This window comes from Rattus norvegicus, chromosome 6 (assembly GCF_036323735.1).
Source record: "Rattus norvegicus strain BN/NHsdMcwi chromosome 6, GRCr8, whole genome shotgun sequence".
Taxonomy (NCBI): Eukaryota; Metazoa; Chordata; class Mammalia; order Rodentia; family Muridae; genus Rattus; species Rattus norvegicus.
The window spans coordinates 46,496,299-46,514,648 of NC_086024.1; the positions used below are offsets into that span (position 1 = coordinate 46,496,299).

At 47.7% G+C, this 18,350-nt stretch overlaps 1 protein-coding gene across 7 annotated transcripts in view; it reads left to right on the forward strand.

Moving 5' to 3' along the window:
* Positions 1-18,350, forward strand: part of Asap2 (ArfGAP with SH3 domain, ankyrin repeat and PH domain 2) — a 163,065-nt gene that overhangs the window by 109,694 nt on the left and 35,021 nt on the right. For 6 of the 7 annotated variants that reach the window (XR_010052116.1, NM_001108704.2, XM_063262069.1 and 3 more), the window contains 6 exon segments: positions 850-953; positions 1,067-1,136; positions 6,328-6,415; positions 11,828-11,876; positions 11,964-12,130; positions 14,617-14,750. Coding sequence is in view for 6 of the 7 variants with exons in the window: in NM_001108704.2 (NP_001102174.2) it covers positions 850-953; positions 1,067-1,136; positions 6,328-6,415; positions 11,828-11,876; positions 11,964-12,130; positions 14,617-14,750 (612 nt within the window). In the remaining variant the exon portion in view is untranslated. 7 annotated transcript variants of the gene reach the window in all.

Genomic DNA, 18,350 nt, shown 5'->3' on the forward strand with positions numbered 1-18,350 from the left:
AGTTCTGCTGGAGTCCAGTGGTGGCTGGTCGCTCCTTGTACTCTTGGTGTGTCATGGGGACCTGCCAGGATTGGCACTGGCCAGGGTTCTGGAGAATTCTCACTGGTTCTTGCCCTGGGAAACTCAAGTAGTAGAGTTTGTCATCGGGTGGATGTACCCTGTGAGTCTCAGCAGAGCACATTGATGGCCTCTGTTCGTGTGGCACACTTGGTCAGGGTTAGAGCAGTTAGGAACAGTGCCAGCCCCCTCCCACACACTCGTGTACACACCACAAGGTTGAGAAGACGAGCAGTTGATCAATGTTGTTATGCCCAGGTGTTTACGTATGTGACAGCATCTCTCCTTACACATTTACTGTCTTATTGAGTTGTCCAAGAAAGAAACTGAGGTAGAAAGGCCAAATAGCTTTCTTTTTCTTTTTGCCCAAGTGGCAAGCAGTAATGTTTCTCAAAATACCACGGAATCTTCCTTCTCAAGGCTTCACCACCACAGGATCCCCCAGTCATTGCCAGGGGCCATATTAAAATCCAGCACTTCCAAGGTGGCTCATTAGTTTAGAAGTACTAATGGGTTGGGGGCGTGGAATGGAAATGCTGGGATGGAATTCAGGGTCGGCCACAGGTGAGGCAATGTTCTAACACTCACCTCCCTGACACCACACTAAAAATACTGGTTTTTGACATTCCCTTCTACAGCCTTATGAATGGCCTTTATGAGAGGGGAAGTTTTATAATAATAATAAAATATTTAGGCATATGTTTCTTTTTGTATAGTGCATTTAAAAAAAAAACCAAAAAACTGGGACTTAAACAAGATACATTAAAAAGCAGTTTCTTGACCACATTTCAGGACTCACAACTTCGCCAAAGTACAGCGTACAGCTTACATCAACCTCAGGGAAACAAGGAGCATGGGACGGAGAGGAACGGGAACCTCTACAAGAAGAGTGACGGGTAGGTGGCTAGCCAGCCAGGTGTTGAGCCGGACCGTGTGCTGCTTAGCTCCCCTGTTCTCTCTCTCCCGTGTTCTTGTCTAAACCCATCCAATCTCCCCTCTTCTCCTTAAGGATCCGGAAGGTGTGGCAGAAGAGGAAGTGTTCCGTTAAAAATGGCTTCCTCACCATCTCCCACGGCACTGTGAGTATTTTTCTAATCATCCGAATTTTGGGAACCTAATCTAGAGGGAAAGGGAATTCTATATCTATCCTATAGAAATTTCGTATACTGCGCCCAACCCTAACCAAGTTTTCCTCCCTTTCTTCCTGTTTATAAAAGCTCACGCAACGTAACGGAGCCCTGTATGGGTTTGTGTGAAGATCTAATCAGTTTCCAGTCAGTTTTCAGAGATCAAGAACACTGTCACAGTCCTTTACTCCCTCCACCTGGTGTGACTGGGGCTGGTGCCACTGGTCGGGACTGTCAAGGCCAAGTGGCTGCCCCTTTGTTGAGTGTAGGTGTATAATGCGCAATATATAATGTGTGTTTATAATGTACAATACAGCCTCACACTGCATATGTTCCTTGGTCACGAGCATGGGTGATGGCCTGAGCCTCTCTCATCATCCTCCAGTCCCCTTAAGAGGTGTAACAGAAGCACAGTTGGGTTTCTTGGACCCAGTAGAAAGGTGTTCACTTAAGATAGGGTCCTAAGAAACTTAACTTATAGAAGGATGTCATGGAAACAAAGATGTTGCTGTGGGAGTTTAGGGATGGATTGTCCCCTTCACTTTTTTTTTTTTCTTTTTTTCGGAGCTGGGGACCGAACCCAGGGCCTTGCGCTTGCTAGGCAAGCGCTCTACCACTGAGCTAAATCCCCAACCCCTGTCCCCTTCACTTTTGATGATTCCATTAGAATCACTAGAACTGATTCGAAGCAAGCCTTACCTAGTCTCTGTCACCTCTGCCCAGGGTGCTGACTTGGAGGTGTATAGATCATCCATCTTCCCATAACGCAACTGCTCCTCGCTCCTGGGTCTTTCACTTGGAATCTTGATGTACCATTCTCTCCCTACTGCAGATGCACAGGAATGAGGGGGTGTGACTGCTTCAGACTAGGGAAGTTTAACTATGTATGCATCTTTTAGATGTAGAACATCAGGCCAGAAAGACAGCTGGATTTCCCTGACAGGTCTCATGCTCTCCGATGTGGTTCATTTTTACTGTGTCCATTAGTCTATTTTAGCTGAGGCACACACTACCTCAGTACAGGAGTCATTGCAGAGGAAAAGCCAAGTTTCCTTTCTTGTAGATAAAACTCCCATATCACAAGGCATATCTGGGGTCCCTGAGGTGCAGGTCCTCCACTTAAGTCCATAACAGGGCTGTGATCCCTTAGACGTGCCTGGCGATTCCTTGCTGACATTGTAAGTGGCTTCAAGTGAGTTCCAGCTGGCTCTCCAAAGGCATAATAAAAATTCTTTACATTTCAATGGGTTGCCCCAGTTCTGGGGCAGACAGTAGTTATAATTATCTTCGCCCAGATGCTGATGGCTCTTCTTACACAGTGGATATATATTTTTAAAAGCTGTGTGCTTTGAGTTGAAGCCTCTCATGGAGCCTCCACTTGGGGGAAGGCATCCTCTGGCTTTGGCAGCTACTTCCTCCTCTAGCTGTAGGTGGGTCCCGGTGCAGCCTCCACCTAACTGCCCCAGAGGAGCCTGGATAGCTTCGCTTTTCATCTTCTCTTCAGCTGCCAGGTGTTGCTTTCTCCTCTTACTGTAGGTTGTTCTGTATGCCCTGGTAGTCCGGATCCTAAAGGGTCTCTAGTCCCTGTCCCAAGTAAATGCACTGCAGTCGTGAGTGATCCAGGCTGAGAGTGAGGGATGCACTACTGGAGTGTATGAGTTTTTATCTGTCTCCTGTGTAGCTTGCCCATTTTGCCAGTAGTCCCTGACTCTGCCTCATTGCCAGAAGGAAAGGGGGACAGGTTTCCAAAGGTGGGTCTGAGGAAGTAGGAATCTAAGAGCAGCTCCTGGCACACAGCTGGAGTGGGGTCTGTGGGAAGTGTAAGCTCCTAGGGCTTGCTTGCACTGTGAGGAAGACACCCTCCTGGAAGCCGGCAGCCGCTGGGGAGTGAAATTGCTGCCCTCTTTACTCCCACAGAGGAGCACAGATGCCGTCTAGGATAGCACAGAGAGAGCCTGTGTAGGCGCTGCCACAGCAGGTTTGTTTCTGGCACTGGGACGGTCATTCTTGGGCAAAGAGTTCTTAGTGGGGTCTTCTTGATGGAGTTCACAGCACTGCTACCCTACCAAGGCCTGAGTGCTACATTGTGCTGGAAGAGTTGCCTGCTGCCTAAGAGGGCCCAGTATTTTTGTATGTATGTATGTATGTATGTATGTATGTATGTATGTATGTATGTATGTATGCATGCATGCATGCATGCATGTATTTTTAAGACAAAGTCTTGCTATGTAACTCTGGCTAGTTGGGAGCTCACTGTATAGACTAAGGTAGCCTTGAACTCCTAGAGGTCCATCTGTTTCTGCATCCTGAGTGCTAGAATTAAAGGCTTGTGCCACCACACCTGGCCAGCCCAACATTCTAAAACGTAATTGTTATTCACTTGGAAGGAAGAGTACAGGTTTGTATTTTAAAGCGTTTTAAGGACTGGAGATACTGGCAAGTGGTAGGCTGTTTGCCATATGTGTATGGGGCCAGGGTTAAATCCTATGGCCTGAATCAATCAGGAAATCAACCAATCAATCAATGCCTTTTAAAAGCCTGGGGTATTTAGTAGAAAGTAGAACAGCACGGTCAAGTCGGAGAATCACTAATAACCTGTAACCCTCACGCTGCAAGCTCTAAGGCGTAGCATCTTCCTGGTTGCTCGTTTCCTGCTGGCCACAGGCTGCCTTGAGAAGAAGATGGCACTGCTCTTCTGCTAAGTTGAATAATGACTTTTTTCCCCCCAAAATGGCAGCAAAGGGGATTTGATGGATAGAACGTTCTCATAAGTTTCCCTCACATCTTTGTTGGTAATTAATAACCACTTTGTTGGTTATTAGTTGAGTGAGCAAAAAGCCAGGGGTTTTTAAAGTGGAACCTGTAGGAGCTAGTAGTGTTTGAGATGCCTGTTACGTGCCTCTGGGCCCTCCTTGGCTGCCGCCTTTAACACGTAGCTATCTATATTCGTGGCCTCGGATCCCTAGACCAGATGAAGCCCTGCATCCTTCTCTGTGCTTGACTTTCTTCTCCTTCAAGTGATGGTTTGTCTTTGCGGGTAATTCAAGGTAGAGAGTGACAGTTGCCACAGCAGGGAAGGAAGGTGACAGACAGAGGTGAGGAGAGAGGAAATGTGTAACTCGAATTGTGGCTCTTAAATGTATCCTGGTAGCAGCCATGGTTAGCTGCATAAGACCTACAAGTGAGCGAGCCAGCCAGCTACCATCCTTGCCTGGACGGTCGGTCCACATACCGATACCACATACTGAGTTGCTAATGACAGTTACAGTTGTTAGCAGAGAGAGACTCGTCTTTACTGAAAATGTAGCCACTGGTTAGCTTCCTGTGCTGCAGTGGATGACCCCAAATCTGCGCACATGTGGGCACACACTAACTGTACAACCGAAAGACATGAAGTCTGGAGAAGGGAAGGGAAGGTGGTCTGGGGGATAGATATGATCGTATTTCATTATGTGCATATATGGAATTCTCTGGAACTTAAAAAAATGTAAGTGCAGGTAATTCCCATCTTCTCTAGAAACCATGCCAAAGCCAGGGAAGGTGATGACAGTAAATCCTCAGTGTGTGGAACCCTGCGTGTTTGTTGGAGCCCTGCTCCCTAACTCCCTGACTCCCTAGATGCTCAGCCCAGGTCATGTGACTTCATTCGTTCATGCTATCTGGGCGCACACCTTTAATCCCAGCACTTGGGAGGCGGAGGCAGGTAGATCTCTTGAGTTTCAGGCCAGCCTGGTCTACAGAGAGAGTTCAGGGACAGCCAGGGCTACATAAAGAAACCCTATCTTTAAACAAACAAAAACAAGAAGCTCAAAATGGCCGTAACCCACAAGAGTGTTAGACAAACCTGTTCACGTAGTTTGCATTTTCAGATTTCAGATCTTTCATTTGTTTTACATCAAATACAGATTTCACAAGTTGCAAGGATCTGACCCATTTTAATGGTGACTACTACACCCCCACCTCCAGCCCTGTAAAGTTAGTGGCAGGAATCCCCAGGTCTGGGAGCGCAAGAGCATCTGTTAGGCCTGCCCTGCTATGGGTTTAGACATGTCTCTGGATTAATCAGGAATCTAGGTCATGTGTCCTGAAGCCTCTAGTGACCAAGGAGAGCAGAGAGGGAGAATAGTTTAAGACTTAGTATTTATTATTATTTTGTGTGTATGGGTGTTTCGACTGCGTGTATGTATGTCCCGAGTGCATGGTACCCATGGAGGTCAGAAGAAGGCATCGGATTTTCTGGAGCTGGAGTTATAAGCTGAGTCACCCAAGTGAGTGATGGGAACCAATCTGTGTTCCTCTGTCAGAGCAACAACTGCTCTTCGTCGGTCGATGAACCATCTCTCCAGTCCCCTATTCTCAGTCACCCCCCCCCCCAGCTTTTAATTGAAACCAATAAAATGTATTGCTGTCTTGTGTATGTGGAGTATATTCCGTGAAAACGAGTGGAGTGCCCGTGATGGTTGGCCTTTAGGATTGTGAATGGCTGCCTGCTCTCATTTTAGATAGCCAAACCAAACAAACAAACAAATGACCACAGACAATGCCCTTTTATGCGCATGTGCTGAACGGCTTTCCCTGGAAGTAATGCTTCCACTTTGAAAAGCTCATGAAATGAAGCCGGGTGCTTGCTCAAGCCACCTCAAGGTGTCAAAGCCCTGTGTCTTAGTCTCTTAGCTCTAGAGCATTTTTTTTAAATATCTTTTTTTTAATATTTTATTTATTTATTATATATTATGATTACACTGTCACTATCTTCAGACACACCAGAAGAGGGCATCAGATCTCATTTCAGATGGTTGTGAGCCACCATGTGGTTGCTGGGATTTGAACTCAGGACCTCGGGAAGAGCAGTCGGTGCTCTTAACCACTGAGCCATCTCTCCAGCCCAAGCTCTAGAGCATTTTGCCACCAACCTCTACTCTGGACTGGCCCTAGCCCTCTCAGATGGGTTGTATAGACCGCTGTATGTGTCCTGGTAGAGAGCCGCCGTGGTGCTGAGGTCCAAGAAGCCCTCCCCACCTCCAGCCTTCCTCTGTGTGTCCCGCCCCTGGAAACCCTCCTGTAAACTAGTAAGAGGTGTCCTCTTGAGGACCGGCTCCCACTTCCCACCGTTCTGCATTTTTTCCCATTTGTTTTTAAACAGGCCAACCGGCCGCCTGCCAAGCTCAACTTGCTAACCTGCCAGGTGAAGACCAACCCCGAGGAGAAGAAGTGCTTCGACCTCATATCACGTAAGCTCTTTCTCAGCCTGTGCAGTGGTCCTTGTACATGTGCCTGGAGCTTCAGCCTTCTGACGGTCCTAAGGTGCTCTTAAGGTGGGTGGGTATTATGGCGTAAGCCTGTAAAACCAGCACTCCGAGGGCTGAGACAGGAGGATTATGTACATGTGTAAGCACATGATAAATCAAAGATATTTCTTTTTTTTAAAAAATAATTAATTATTTTAAGTATATATGAGTACACTGTAGGATTATGAGTTTGAGGTCAGTCCAGTGTGCGTTGTGACACCTTGTTTTCAAGCGACCTGCCTCTTATCTTTCTAGTGCCGATCGGTGGCTTGCTGGTCCTTGGGTTAGAATTGGCCTTTGAAACCAGCCCTGTTCTATCTGCTCTGTAAACTGAGAGCCACCTTCTCCATTTGAGCCTCAGCTACTCCGTCCGTAAACAGACAGATTGCTCTGGATGAGTCGCACCCTAAAATCCTTTCGCCTGCCTTCTTTGAAGGACAGTTTTGCTGTGTGGAGCTTCTATAATTTATTTGGGAGGTGTTTTAAATGCTATGTCTGGAGGCCAGTGAGGTGGCTCAGTGGGTTAGAGTCCCTTGGCTGTCAAGCCTGACAACCTGTGTTTGATTCCTCAATCCCATATGGTAGAAGGAGCAAATCTATTCCTGCAGGTGGTCCCCGGACAAACACGCACACGCGCGCGCACACACACACACACACACACACACACACACACACAAACACACATACACACACGCACACGCACACACACACACAAACACACACAAACACACACATATACACACACATACACACACACAAACACACACACAAACACACACACATAAACACACACACAAACACACACATACACACACACATACACACACAAACACACACACAAACACACACATACACACACACACACACACACACACACACACACACACACCATGGTGCACACAAGTCCCCTCCCTGCCCAAAACATAAATAAACGTAATGGGGTCTGTTTAAACCTTAAAACAAAAAATGATTAGGTTTTCAATTCAGCCCTTTAACTTCAGGGTTTGTTTTTTTTTAAGTTGTTTATTTTTTCCCACTACAGAATTTGCATTTTTGCTCCTGTGTATTCCTCCTCTTTGTGGTACACACAAAAGAACTGCCATAACCAGCAATTACAGAAAATGTTTACCCAGAATCTTCCAGAAACAAGGAAGAGGCCCATGACATCTTAAGGAAAATATGATAAATACCTTTTGTCCCCGGTCATTGTGCATGGCATGATTATAGTTCAGGAAAGGGTGGGCCAGTCTTCCCTCTGAAGTGGTGTCACCAGCAATCCAGCACAGCGGTTGAGTTTACACAAAGGAGTAGCCTGTGGGGCCTAGGCTGGTGGTGTGTCCCATCAACCCTGGCATGCCATCCCACGGTCTGACCCCATGATTGAGACCTCAGAGCCAGTGTGATGTGATTTAACACAGGAACCGAGAAGTCTGGTGGTGCTATCTCCACCACCTGTGTGGCTTGTACCACCTGTCAGAATTCAGTCTGAGGACCCACAGCACTGAGCGGCAGGCAGGGCTGAGGGGGAACATCTGGAGACTGTCTGTCATTTACGCTGGGCTAGAGAGATTGCTCAGAGGGTTAGAACCCTTGCTGTGCAAGCTGTGGCTGTCCCTCTAACTCCCAACTCTGTGAGGAAAGCAGAGGCAGGATCACTGGGGATGGAGAAAGGGATGGAGAGGGAGGGAGAGAGACAGACAGAGACAGAGAGACTATGCTGCTCCTGTCTCCTCACTCTGGTAGGTCCCATGTGTAGCAAACCTTATTCTCAGAATCACATCTATAATGTACAGTGCTAAGCCTTGACTGTATTTTAAAATGTGGCCACTGCTGGGTCACCTGCCTTTAGACTGTAACCAAAGCTTGAGTTAGAGGGAGAAAACATGATGGTGTCATTAGATGTCTGCTGGTGGCTGGAGAAGAGGATTTTCAACCCTTCTTTGAAAAGAAAAAGTAGCCTGTTAGACGTTACCCTGGGTGTAGGTTCCCCTTGGTACCAGAACAGGGCTTGGTAGGCATCTGAGCTTGGCTGAGGTTTGGGTACCACACTGAGGAAGGTGCAGCATCTCCTCAGCTGTCACCTTCAGAGTGGCTGGTGGGGTCCCAGCAAACACCACAGGTGCAGAAGCCGTTGCTACAGAACCTTTCTCCTGCATGTTCTCAGCTCACCAGGGAGGAGTGCACATAGGGAGGGCACACAGACGCCTGTGAGGTGTGAATCGTTGCATCCTGAGGATGTGGGTGAGGTGACTAGCGTGTGAGTCTGGTTATGCCCGAGGGCATACAGACAGACTTCACCACCAGCCCACTGTTGACCTTGTGGCAGCCCGAGGTGCTCCATGGCTCTTGCTTGACTGCAGCCACCGTTGGTTGTTGTGGCCATGTTGAAAACCTGTCTGACCCACTTCTCCTGCTTGGTCTTTAAGGGGCAAAATTAATTCAACTCAGCAGATTTTCAGAAGTGCCCGATTCCTCTGGGAACATCTGGTGGGTATGCTTTCTGCAGAGCTGCTGGGACTTAAGTTCATGTAGAAGGACCTGAAGTTACCAGGTGAAATGCACTGGCTAAAGTTCCCATGTGGCTGCTGTTCTGAGAAGGTGGGAAGTTGGGGGCTGGCTCATTTAGCACCCTGTTCCCTCTGCCCCCTGACGAGTGAAGCAAATGCCGTCAAGTGCCCGTGAGCTTAAACTACCTGAGTTGTTGGGAAATCAAAGATGAACCCAAGGCCAGGCCGGGAGACAACCGGTCAGGGAGAGTCTAGCTGCACCCCAGGAGTCACCCTTACCTTCACAGATCATGCTGTATTGAATCTGACGAGAGGATGACATGCTGGCTGGCTGCCTTGAGGTACTGCCTGCAAGGCCCTCCCCCACTATTATTCCCATTCTGGTCAAACAGGAACACGCGCCTCTAGGGGCATCCGTCTGCAGAAAAGCCAGCCCTTTGGGACCTCGTCCAGTCTTGTGCCCTCAGACTGACTCTTGAGCCATTGTCTCTGAGCTGCAAAGGCTCACTAGGACAGTAGTTAGAATCATGAAAGAACCTGGCCAGTCTCCCAGGCAGGATGGAGCTCAGAGGTCCTTTGGTGGCCTGCCTTTCTACAGCACCAAATGCTTCTCTTGTGGCAGAAGCTCATGGAAACTGTCCCGTTTTAGGTGGATTTCCAAAGAGCCTGCAGAGAGGGCACTATTGTTTGGACACTTTGTGCAGAATGTCCTCCCATTTCTCCAGTGCCCAGTCGGGTTACTGGCAGAATTAGTCAGCAGATGACGAAGCCACACCCAACCTGGCTGTAAAGTAGCCCAGTGTGGGTCCAGGATACTGACATGCCCTCCAGTCACAGCTTCCTGAGAACGCTGAGGTCCACTTGGCAAGCTCCCAGCCTGAACTGTGGACCTGCCCCTCTGGCCCTCTTCCTAGGAGGCTGGATGGGCATATTAGGTACCCAGGAGGAAAAAGTGGCCATGCTACTTTTCTCACTTCAGTCTGGTATAGTCTGGTGCTTATCTAACTTGAAGTAGTTCTCTTTGCTTCAGGGACAGATGGGACATAGACAAGTGTTGCCTGACTCCCCCTGGCGTTAAGATTTTAAAGAAACAAAACCTCTGCTCTGAACCTCACTTGTGTCTGCACTTGACCCCTCTTGATACTTGGCCCCGACCAGACAGTTCATCAAGAGTCTTTCTCAGACAAGGAGTGAAAACTGCTATTGCAAAGCTGTGTCTACCCATTATATTGTGAAGAGCATTTGTTTATGTGTATGTATTTGCCTACGTGTTCCTGTGTTCATGCATGCGTGTATGTATGTGTGCATATATGCATGTGTGCATACGCGTGTGTGTATGCATGTATTCCTGTGTGTGTGTGTGTGTGTGTGTGTGTGTGTGTGTGTGTGTGTGTGTGTGTTCCTATGTGCGCATGCCATTTGGAGACCAGAGGACAACTTGTGAGAATTGGTTCTCTCCTTCTACCGCATGGGTGCCCAGGATTCAGCTCAAGCTTGGTCTTGGTGGCAAGTGCCCTCTACTGCTGAGTCATCACCCCTGCTTGCATTTAAGATCATAGGTGCTTTACTGGGCCCCAAGAAGAGGAACCACTCCATGCTACTGCCAAAGTTAGACTTCATTTTCTGTACTTTTCAAATTCAGTTTTCTTTTCACCTGATTTTGTTCACAGGCTTTGTGGAAACCCTCTTCTTCCTCCTCTTCCTCTTCCCCTTCCTCCTCCTCCTCCTCCTTCTTCCTCCTCTCTCTCTCTCTCTCTCTCTCTCTCTCTCTCTCTCTCTCTCTCTCTCTCTCTGTAGATATGTGTGTGTGTAGATATTCAATACAATTTAGCCAGTGTGTATTTCTAGAGAAATCCACATTGAGGAAGGGCACAGGCATGGTGTTGTGAAATGATACCCAGAATGCACCAAGTCCCCACTCCTGTCCTTGTCCTGACACTATGAATCCTTCCAGGCCCCACGTTGCCTTTAGATTATATGTAGTCGTGGCTTCTAGGGGTCCAGTTTCTATACTCATCCCTTGCCCATGTTGACCTCTGTATGTTTTGAAGACTGCTGTCCAGAGAAATGTCTGTCAAGCTATGTTTCTCCTGTGTTAGCTCAGGACCTAACTGAGGTTGTACATTTTTGGCAAGAGTAGCACAGGAACTAAGTTGTCCCCTCGTCCCGGCCTCCTGGGAACACAGCCCCTGAGAACACTTGTAAAACACCGGAAGCACCTGATGCACTGTGACACTTCCTATTAGACCATTATTTAACCACATCTTCTCGGGCTAGCTGTGCTTGTGACATAGGACTCTCGGGGTGTGGCTTTAGAATTTCTCATAGGGTATTAGTTCTTTTCTAAGGAAGCCAGAAAACGTCTAAGATGGTGCTTTCCTGAAAAGGCTCTTGTTTGCCAGGAGAATTATCTGCGCATTTAGTCCTGTCACTCAGGAAGCAGAGGCAGGTAAATCTCTTGTGAGTTCCAAGCTAGCCTGGCCTACATAGGGAGACACTGCCTCAGAAAGTGAAATAGGGAAGGCTCTTATCAAAGGACTTGGACAGTTCCTTTGTGGGGATGGCTCTGTAATGAGAGTGTAGACATTTTCAGGAAACTGCATCTTTTAGTTGAGAGTGGGGCAGGTTGATAAATTTGCACTACAAAGTCACAGTGACTGAAGTTAGCACACACAGGCAAACAGGCAGACCCACACGCGCACACACGCACACACACACGCACACACACTCATGGCACTGCACAGCCCCCAGGGCTGCTTGGCTTTATACATTAATCTGGTAGAGAGCACACATTGTCCCTGAGGTAAATAAGCCTGCTGCACAGTGACAAGTCTCCCTTGCTACGCAGATGACAGGACGTACCACTTCCAAGCGGAAGACGAACAAGAATGTCAGATGTAAGTTCCGTGGGTGGGGCTGGGACCAGGGGTGGGAGTGGGCGTGTTCACCCCCACTAACACCCCGCACTGCTACTGTTTGCCCAGATGGATGTCTGTGCTGCAGAACAGCAAGGAAGAAGCTCTGAACAACGCGTTTAAGGGTGATGACAACACCGGAGAGAATAACATCGTCCAAGAGCTGACCAAGGAGATCATCTCGGAGGTGCAGAGGATGACGGGCAATGACGTGTGCTGCGACTGTGGGGCACCAGGTGACCCGGGAACCGAGCCCCGACCCCAGCTGTAGGGCATTCAGACTCCAGAGATGCCTGGAATCCACCCATTGATTTTTTTTTCTTCTTTTCTGCTCTCATTTCAAACATGAAATTGGTGCTGACCAGTCTGGGCTCATCCCATTACACAAATGCTTAATGAACTGTGTGCAGAGCGCAATGGGGCGCACGGGTGGGAGATCCCTGCCTGCTGGGCTCAGGGCAGGACCATGGGAAGGCAACCTGGTAGAGATGAAAAGATTACAGCCACAGCGCCTTTCCGGCCATGAAAACTGAAGTGGGGGTTAGCAGAAGGTCACCGGTCTCACGGGCTCTGAGGACCTGTGAAGTGGTACAGCAGGCACTTTTATCTAGGATTTACATCAGCCTGTCTGTCCTACTTAGAGGTCCGTTTAACTTCCAGGCATACTCTGTGACCCAGGAAGAGAGCTACTGACTGTCAAGCAACCGAAATGAGCGATGGGTTCCCGCCTAGCTGTCACACCTTGTGTTTGCATTTTGATAGAATTTATCAGAGAGTTTGTGTTAACGTACTTGGCACCTTTATGGATACTAGCAATGAGTACCTTAAAGATTGAGGAATTGGCATTTTAATTAAGATTGGAGTCAGGATCTACACAGTAGCTTTTCTGAATGCTTGTTTGCTGAGAAAGGTGGCTTTCTGTTTATCTAGTTCTGTGACAGTCTCTATTAAATCACAGCCACAGTAGAGTGGGTAGTTAAGGGTGCTATTAAGTTCCTCGTTCCCTGGGTTTCTATTTGGTCTTGGTTCTCTTAGAAAATATCTTTGCGGAGGCTGGAGAGATAGATAGCTCAGCAGTTAAGAGTACTGACTGCTCTTCTAGTGGTCTTGAGTGTTCAATTCCTAGCAACCACATGGTGGCTCACAACCATCTGTAATGGGATCTGGTGCCCTCTTCTGGTGTGGCTGAACCACACCTACAGTGTACTCATATATACTTAAAATAATTAATTAATTATTTTTTTTAAAAAAAGAAATATCTTTGTAGGAGCAGACGCAGGGAGTAGAGCGCCCAAAAGGATAAGAACAGTGCAGCTCTTAGACGCTTACAACATCTTCATAAAGAAACACTGCTGACGCCGGGCAGGGGCAGTACATGCTTTAATCCTAGCACTTGGGAGGTAGAGGCATGCGGTTCATTGTGAGTTCAAGGACAGCTAGCAGTAGTAGTAGTGGAAGAAAAGGAGAAGGAGGAGGAAGAGGAAGAAGAGGAGGAGGGGGGAGGAGGAAGAGGAAGAAGAAGGAAAGAAAGAAAGAGAGAGGGAGAGAGAGAGCAAGAAAAGTTGCTGTAAAATGCTAAGAAAGCACAGATGGTGTGAAACGTGCTATGTTATTTGAATATGCACTGTTCCCCAAAGCAGGGTGTACACAGAATAACCGAGATACCTGCAAACATGGGTGGCAGTAATATTTACTAATGTGGGTACAGTTAGTGTGCAGGTGTCTGTGTGTGTGTGTGTGTGTGTGTGTGCATACATATACTGGGGATTGAATTTAGTGTCTTGCATGTGCTAAGTAAGCACTGTACCTCTGAGCAAACACCCCAGTTCACAATGTGCTTTTAAAGATTAATTTGTTTTTACTTAGAGTTATGTGTATGGGTCCGAGTGAGTTTACCACACATGTGTAATGCCCAGAGGCCATCAGATCCCTTGGGACTGGACTTACAGATGTCTGTGGTCACATGGGTGCTGGGCGTCCCCCAACTCCCACTTTTAAACAACTAGACGGTTCTTAAAGAATTTAATGATGACCCCATGGGCACGGTCACAATGTTTATCTGTGGAGGATTTCTGGGGGCAGGAAGCACTCGGGAGACGTTGTTCTCGAATACGTCTTAATTCCAATGCTTCGTAAACTCAGCATTTGCCTGTCAAGTATTGGCTGGGTCCACATTGCGCACTAAGCACTTGGAAGGATACTTAAACGAGGAAATGAATGTGCCATGTGGGGAAGGTAGAGCTTGAACTCCGGGAGACGAGGACGGCCATGTGCTCTGTACCTGCTAGCAGCATGCCCTGAGCGGTCCGTGAGGTGATAGTATGGAGAGGTACTCTGACCTCAGGTGTTCACAGTGCAGTTGACTATTACCACAGCACAGACCCTGAGCACAGCACAGCACGAGCATGGGGTGTGCATTCTGTTACTGTTGGTATCCAGAGATCTGATCGGTCCCCTCAACGCTCTGCTTGGGAGAGTCCTGCTCCTCCACTCTGCAGTGACTTGCAGCCACTTGAGTTTGAAAGGATAGGAGTTGGAAGGGGAAGGACACCTCGTCACTGCTTGTGGGTTTGGTGTGATTTTAGATGACCAGAGTGCCAGCGGTGTCAAGGGTAAAATGTTCCTAGTCAAAGCTCCATTTTCAGCAGCCCGACAGGGAGAAACTTCTGCCTCCCGACTGTTCTCTGACGGCAAGCTCATGATGCCCCCTTTCCTTTGACAGATCCGACGTGGCTCTCTACCAACCTGGGCATCCTGACTTGCATCGAGTGCTCTGGGATCCACCGGGAGCTGGGGGTTCATTACTCCAGGATGCAGTCCCTGACCTTAGATGTATTGGGAACGTCTGAGCTTCTGGTAATTAGATTTAGAAACTCATTGATAACTACTGACTTCCCGACACTGGTGAGCAAGGGTGTGTCTTGTTATGTGACATTGTTCCTAAATGCAGAAATGCAAATGACCAAGGCTGTGTAGGAGTCTTCTGAAACCTCCGAAGTGACAACTGGGCTCTTGTCCACCCCACGATTAACCAGTCATGGAACCCAAAACCCAAGAGGCAATAAATGACCCCAAATCATCAACCATTTTCTAACAAAATTGTACCCATTTCTGACTTCAAGACTCTACTGTCTTCCTGATCCGTATTGTTCCTCTCATGAGAAATACTGTCTTCTGTTCTTGCTCTCGCTTTTACGAGATAGTTTTTTCATTCTTGGGTCGTGGTAATATGGATGCTTTGTGACAGAGGGGTCAGGTGATGTAAGCATGTTTTGAGAAACATCTTTTGGTACCTGACACTGCAGGCTGACTGAGTCACGAGGCCAGTTATGTACCTACCTGGGCTTTTTCAGAGACCATGGTTTCCATTTGGAAAGCCATGCTTGAGAGTCTTTCCCGACTTTCGGTGTTGGGTAGCAAGGAGTAAGTGGATATTGATTGCCATTGATTTTAATGTCAAGAGCAATAATCGTGATAGAACATCAATTCACACAGTCAGCGTTCCTCCCACGGGGCAGTAAGTCTTCTTGACAACTCTGAATCCAGTGTGTCTGTATTCCCAATGCCTCTGGCTACCCTGGGGAAGCTTCCCTGTCCTTCCAAGGAATTCCTTATTCGATCTGGGAGGACAAGAGTGAGGAGTAGCTAGCGTGGATCCTGGCATCTCAGACAGCAACATCCCTGGTTTCTTATAAATGAAGCAGACTCAGCAAGTCCCCCATTTGTTCTTGGTTATGTGTGTGGCTCCTGCTGCTGAGATGCTGGCCTACGTTTTTGAGGCGTACAGCATCTCTGGGGAAGCTGATTATGGTTTAGTTTTTAAATGGCTGCATTCAATTCTCAAGGAAACAGTACCTCAGCAAACACTGACAAACTGCAGCAATTCCAACCTTCCCTGGTCTGCTTACAGCAGAGGGAGGGACGCGTCAAGTGATGTACTGTGAAATAATGGCTTATTTCGGAAGCACTTTGTGTGTGGTGGCTCATCCGATCACTACGACTCAACATCCATGGTGCATTATCCCCACCTGCCAATGGAAAGGTTTGCTTACAGCGTCTTAACGTACCCAGGCTCTGCACCCATCCAGGGAATGCACGAAAAACAAGGCTGCCTTTACTCTGTCCTGGCTCTCACTCACTTTTGAGACTTCTGGGACACAAACTGGCATTTGCAGTGGCTTGTCTGGCCGTGTGGGAAATACGTGAGCATCACATCTGCCCTCTCCAGAGCCCAACAAATATTCAGCAGCCAAGTCTGAGGAGCAAAGAGCACCCCTGATGAAAGCCTGCCTAGTCCTGGGGTGTGGACGCTTCTATCGTTGCTGGCTTCAAGCTACTCTTAGGAATTACCAAGTGGGGAGCTGGAAAGGGATGTTCAGTGACAGTGTCCTGGTGTACATTTTTCCTATGAATACAGTGCATTGAAGGCAACTCCAGTCACGGGTAATAGTGACAATGTAGTAAGACTTAGAAATGATGAGATTTTCCTCCCTTTTACATTTGGAACAGGGTCTCACTCTGTAGCCCAGGCTATTCCTAAACTTAAATTCCTCCATTCTTCCTCAGATCCCTATGTGCTTAGAATTCGAGTGTCTGCCCAGCAAGATAACGAGCCTTGAATATTTAATAGCCTAGTTGTTGACGTGATTTATCATGCGCTTACATAGTATAATTTTTAACAGTAGCAGTGTCTATTGTCTCTCAGCATCCCTAGACATCTAGTAGTTAGCTTTCAAGAGCTAGTTAGAGCCCTGCTCTAGTAATGACTACTTAAACTTGTCCCAAAAAGTGGACCTGGAGAGATGCTTCAGAAGAGGGCATCAGATACCCCTGAGCTGGAGTTACAGGCAGCTGTACGATACCCGATGCAGGTGGTGGGGATAAGACTTGGGTCTTCCGTAAGAGTGGTGGTTCACCTCAAAGTTTTCGATATAGGCTTCTTGGCATGAAGTGATGGTTTGTGTTCACATGTTGCTGTAGCTGGCACTCCTGGGCATTTGTCTTGTACCCATTTGCTGTTTCGTGTCTTTGGTCCTCTGCCCACAGGTCAGGACTATCTCCGTTCATTCTGTCAAGTTATTCAAGTTCATTATACAGTTTGGATTCTGTCCTTGAGTCAGACCAGCATCTCAGGTGTTTGTCTCATCAGTTTCCCAGTTTTGCTGTTGTTAGCAAGTCGAGACTTTTAAAACGATCCGAAAGAGACAGGCAGCCCATGAACAGGACCTGAGCACACTTCCATTTTCTCTTTGGTGTCATGTCTTTGAATGGGAGATCAATGGCTTCCTGTTCCTGTCCTCCAAGGTGACAGCGGTGTTTTCCTCTCCAGAGGAGCCCTTTGCTCAGTTCTGTGGATTATTGCCTGGTCCGCAGCGTTTCCCCGGTGCTGTGCCCTGGCCATTTCTCTCTTTTTCTTTTTTTTTTTTTTTCCCCCGGCTGGGGACCGAACCCAGGACCTTGCGCTTCCTAGGCAAGCGCTCTACCACTGAGCTAAATCCCCAACCCCGCCCTGGCCATTTCTCCATTTTCATGTATTGTTGTTTCAAAGCACACTTTCCGTGTTGACTGGTCGGCCCTGGGCAGCATCTCTGTAGGTGGCTGGTTAGTCATTGTCTCCACTTCCTGCTTTTGAAATCACTTCTTGTTCAGTGAAATGGAACATGAGCGGGTGGAGGGTCTGTCAGGTTCTTTTGGGGAAGTTTGCCACCCAACCACTTCGGCATTCCATACTCCAGTAGGCTTAGAGTGGTGGTTCTCAACCTGTGGGTGGTGAGCCCTTTGGGGTTGTCAAATGGCCCCTCTACAGGAGTTGCCTAAGACCATCTGCATATCAGACACTTACGTTAGGTTTATAATGGTATCAAACTTGCAGTCATGAAGTAGTTTATGCTTGCGGGTCACTACACCGTGAGGAACTGTATTAAAGGGTCACAGCATTAGGAAGGCTAAGAACTACTGACTTAGGGCTTCAATGAACCTGATTCCAGAAACCTATGACAAGCCCGGATTTTAAAGAAATGAATTTTCCCCTTAACACTGAAAAACATTATAAGAAGCTTTTTAGGGGGTCGGAGGGATGTCATGTGGAAAACTGTATTACCTAGTAGGGTACTGGTATCATGGGGTCTGTTTCACTCTCATATTTGAAGTTAATAAAGAAAACCTTGGTAGTTTGAAGCTTAATTTAGAGCAGGTTGTGCTGGTTCATAACCTGTGATCTCAAAATTTGTAAGGCTAGAAACGAGGATTGCTGCTACCTTAAGACCAGCCTCCTGTGCTACCCAGTGGGTCCCAGGGTCACCCTGGGCTGCAGATTGAGACCATGCCTGAACAGAATAAAGGAGAAAAAAGGCAATTGAGTTTTAAAGTCTTCTGTCATGTCGGAGGAATGTCAGGAAGCCCAGGGAGTTGGTTAGCTGACTCAGCTGTCTCTTGAGGTCTATCTCATCTGCACTG